Below are 3,630 nucleotides of genomic sequence, written 5' to 3'. Positions count from 1 at the left end.
TCTTGTTTCCCAGATGAGTATTTCCAATCAAGAGGCTTGTTTTAACAAGCTAAAGGACTCTCTGTTGCATAAGACTATGGAACTGTTAAGGTCATACTCAAAGGGTAACTGGATCCGAAGGGCTTCAGCCTCAGCTTGTGCGCTGTGCCTCTTACCCGAGTATTGCCCCTTATTTCAGAAAGGCAAGACTAACACGTCTGGAAGGTCGGACAAGTAGCGTAACAGATCCGGATGACTTCCGGATGAGGGATAAGTATTGTAGGGCTAATCCGGACAAGTCCAGACTAGAAACTAACAGTAATGGACTGTCAGAGACAGAGGTGGATATGGATAGACTATAGGAATCAATCCTAAGTCTCAGAGGGTGACGAGAGTAGAGGTACTCAAGTCCAGAGGACAGGAATGAGTAGAACTAAGATGATATTTGAACTGAGGTACTACAGAAAGTTACAGGAGGTTATATACTATAGGTATCTAACGGAATGATCAATCAGCAGAGTCCGAGGCTATGTACAAAGCATGTGGATAGTCTATTGGTAAGTAGAAACGGATCACAAATCATGAAACAGAAATGAAACATAGGTAGCGGATAAGGGAGCAGGACAGATATACAGATAACCGAAATACCGGAGTTAGGGGGTTACTGAAAGGGGATGAGTGCTGGTTGTGGATTTGGATGAGTTGTGGACCGGACCAGATGAGTGGACAGATTGAATGACGAGATGTTGGAGGGAGATAAGATGTGGATAGGATTGGAGATAAGATGTGGATCTGAGATGAGATAAGGGTCGGATCTGAGATCCGGATATGTGGATGTGACAGGAACCATTGAAGTTCATCTGCAATACCCTGGGTTGTGTGCCAAGGAAAGCTGGTAGAACATTTGAGATAGATTACATATGTCAAGGTCCTCCTCAACTGGGTAAGTTCTTCACCATCATGTTTACTGTCCTGAGTTTCCCAATACTTATATACAGCATTGTGGAAAGCCTTTAGCTGCTCCACAAGACAAACCTCAGTTTGGGACAGCAAAAGTACTTGAACATATTTGCAACATCATTCAAGATACATCTGTCCTCACTTGGCTTGGTTCATCCCCAGTAACTTTGGAGAGGTGTCTGCTGGGATGCTTAAAGCTGATGAGTGGCAATTGCTTATGATGGTCTACCGTCCCATTGCCCTTGTGAGCTTGTGGGGAGCTGGTATCTCACATTCTTCAGATGAACTCACTGTCCACCTCAAAGTTATTCTTGATCACACTATAGAACTTGTCAGTGCAGTGTATCTTGCATGTGCATGAACAGTAGCATTAGTGACATAGGACATGTAAGACATACTGGGCATATACCAATGAGAACTAGTTGCACATGACTTCAAACATGAATCCAATGTGAACAAGTACAACAACAAATGCAAGCAAGCACACAAACAACAAATCAAGTAGACAAAACACTCCCTTTTGCTGAAGACCCTTCTTTGAGGTTAATCAACTCGATTTCAAGGCGAAGGGCTGCTGTCTTCTCGGACTGAACCTTAGCCTGTGCTTCGAGAAGACAAGGCTCCAGTGCCTTCACCTCCTGTGACCTCTCATGCACTGAGGCAGCTTCAGTGTGCTCAATTGTGCCCTGTTCACATTGGAATTGGATGTTGTGCTCTTGGCAGAGTGCATTGACCTTCGCAATTTGATACTCCGAGGCAGCCACCTTTGCAGAGTAAATGTAGCTCATGTCATCAGTGAGAGACTCCACTTGATCAAGCACGTCTAATGTCCCTGATTGAATGCGCCCTGAGAGGCTGTGCTTGTGGGCAGGCTTCAGCTGCCCAAGTCTGCACAGGGGTGGCGAGTCTTTCGAGTCTGATGGTGATGAGAATGTGCATGCAGATGAGCTGGGGACACTGGATGATGCAGATGCCATGGATGCTGGCCTTTTTGAGTGAGGGGGGCCATGGTTCATGGCATGAGCGATGTGAGACTTGCTAGTGAAGGCTGCTTCATAACTATCATACTGTGGGATGCAGTTTGTTGGCTTGAATGTATGGGGCAGAGAGGGGGAGGTTTGGTGTGGGTGTTTCTTGCATAGATGCTGCTGAATGTCATCCTGTTCCCTGTAGTTGTCCTCCTCCATCTCCATCTCCTCAGCACCACCATCCCAACCTCCATGACCCATCATGTGGTCATGATCTTCAAGTGTAGGGTCATGGTCATCATGTGTGGGGTCATAGTTGTCATATGCAGGGTTGTAGTCCTCAATAGCTGCAGCAGGGGTGCCTTTGTTTGGTGAATCATCAAGATCAGGGTTCATATCATCAAGGTTAGAGTTATTGAGTACATGTGTGTCTGAGGCGGTAGTGTGAGGAGTAGGCTGTGACAGTGCTTGGAGGCCATCAGCATGATCTTTGCCAGGAGCAGAGGAAAAAGCCTTTGGAGAAAATGCAGGGTTGTCTTTCCACAGTGCATCAAGGTCTTCGAACCACAAGGGTCACGAGGGTTGATGCCAGCGCCATGCTTACTATGTGAGCTGATTAGCAACAGCATGGCCAAACTTTGGCTGGTTTCCTGCTACACAGCGCACGAGCTGAGGCTGAAGCCCTTCGGATCCAGTTATCCCTTGAGTATGGTCATGGCTATCTGCCCATGCAGCAAACTCTTGCTCAATGGCAAGCCAGCCCTTGTAAACAGTTGAAAGCAAGAGCCATTGATCAACTGTGAACAATCCTCCTGAGGGCATGCCTATGTCCTTAGGGAGCTTTCTGCATGCACTTGGTAGGGTGAACTATGTTACATGTCAGTCTAATGAAACAAGAAGAAAGTATACTTACATTAGCAAGCATGTTGTGAAAAGTAGTGAGCTCATGGTTTGGATGGAGTACTTTCCCTTGCACCCAAATATTGTAGAAATGCATTTTGATGAGACCTATTGTCTAATGAGCAATTACATAAAACATGAAATAGAATGTACCAAGAAATAGATTATGCATTGGGTCGATTACAACCTGGTTGACTAAATTGAAGTATGGGAGCCTGGAAAGCTGGGTATAGCATGTTGCATAGTCTTTGACAAAGTTCTTGCATGTGGTAGGTGTGGTGAGTTGTTGGTATTTTTCTCCTAACTTGCACTGTTGTAAATTTGTTTGTTCCTTGAATGTTGGGAATCATAGTTGGCATGGGCGTCAGAAGTAATAGCTTTAATACCCACCATCTGTCACAAATGTGGCCACTCTTGCTTTATCTGCTTGTGTGATCCAGCAGGCTGTGCATAAGTTAGTGTGTGAATGCGATGCAAAGCCACCAATCTTGTGAGCAGCTGGTTTACCACAAACTACAGCACCAAGAATTAAGTGAACAAGTTGACCTTCATTCAAATTATCAGTTGATCTGCTGACATGGTTCATATCTCATATCTTACTCACCTTCTGTACAAGATTTTGTTGGTACCTTGATGCTGTGCTTCCAGAGTCATAAGAGATCTGAGACAATTGGATGAAGAAAGCATTGGATTTGATCAGGATTCTGCTCCTTCAGACCTGATATGATGCTCATACACAACAAATTAGATATGCAATAGCTATGTTATATAACACAAGTTAGTTCAAGTGAATAAGCATGTAGTGCCACTCACTGATACTTGG

At 44.8% G+C, this 3,630-nt stretch overlaps 1 protein-coding gene across 1 annotated transcript; it reads right to left on the bottom strand.

Moving 5' to 3' along the window:
• Positions 1–2,826: 2,826 nt before the first annotated feature.
• BJ212DRAFT_1204784 (uncharacterized protein) lies at positions 2,827–3,354 on the bottom strand (the record flags this gene model as incomplete). Its single annotated transcript, XM_041329143.1, has 3 exons — positions 2,827–2,915; positions 2,961–3,138; positions 3,208–3,354. Coding segments are annotated over 3 exons (414 nt in total), but the record flags the coding sequence as incomplete, so codon positions are not given.
• Positions 3,355–3,630: the final 276 nt, after the last annotated feature.

This window comes from Suillus subaureus (assembly GCF_016647635.1).
Source record: "Suillus subaureus strain MN1 chromosome Unknown BJ212scaffold_180, whole genome shotgun sequence".
Classification (NCBI taxonomy): Eukaryota; Fungi; Basidiomycota; class Agaricomycetes; order Boletales; family Suillaceae; genus Suillus; species Suillus subaureus.
Note: the sequence above shows the minus strand (reverse complement) of the source record. Positions and strands in the feature narration are given on the sequence as shown.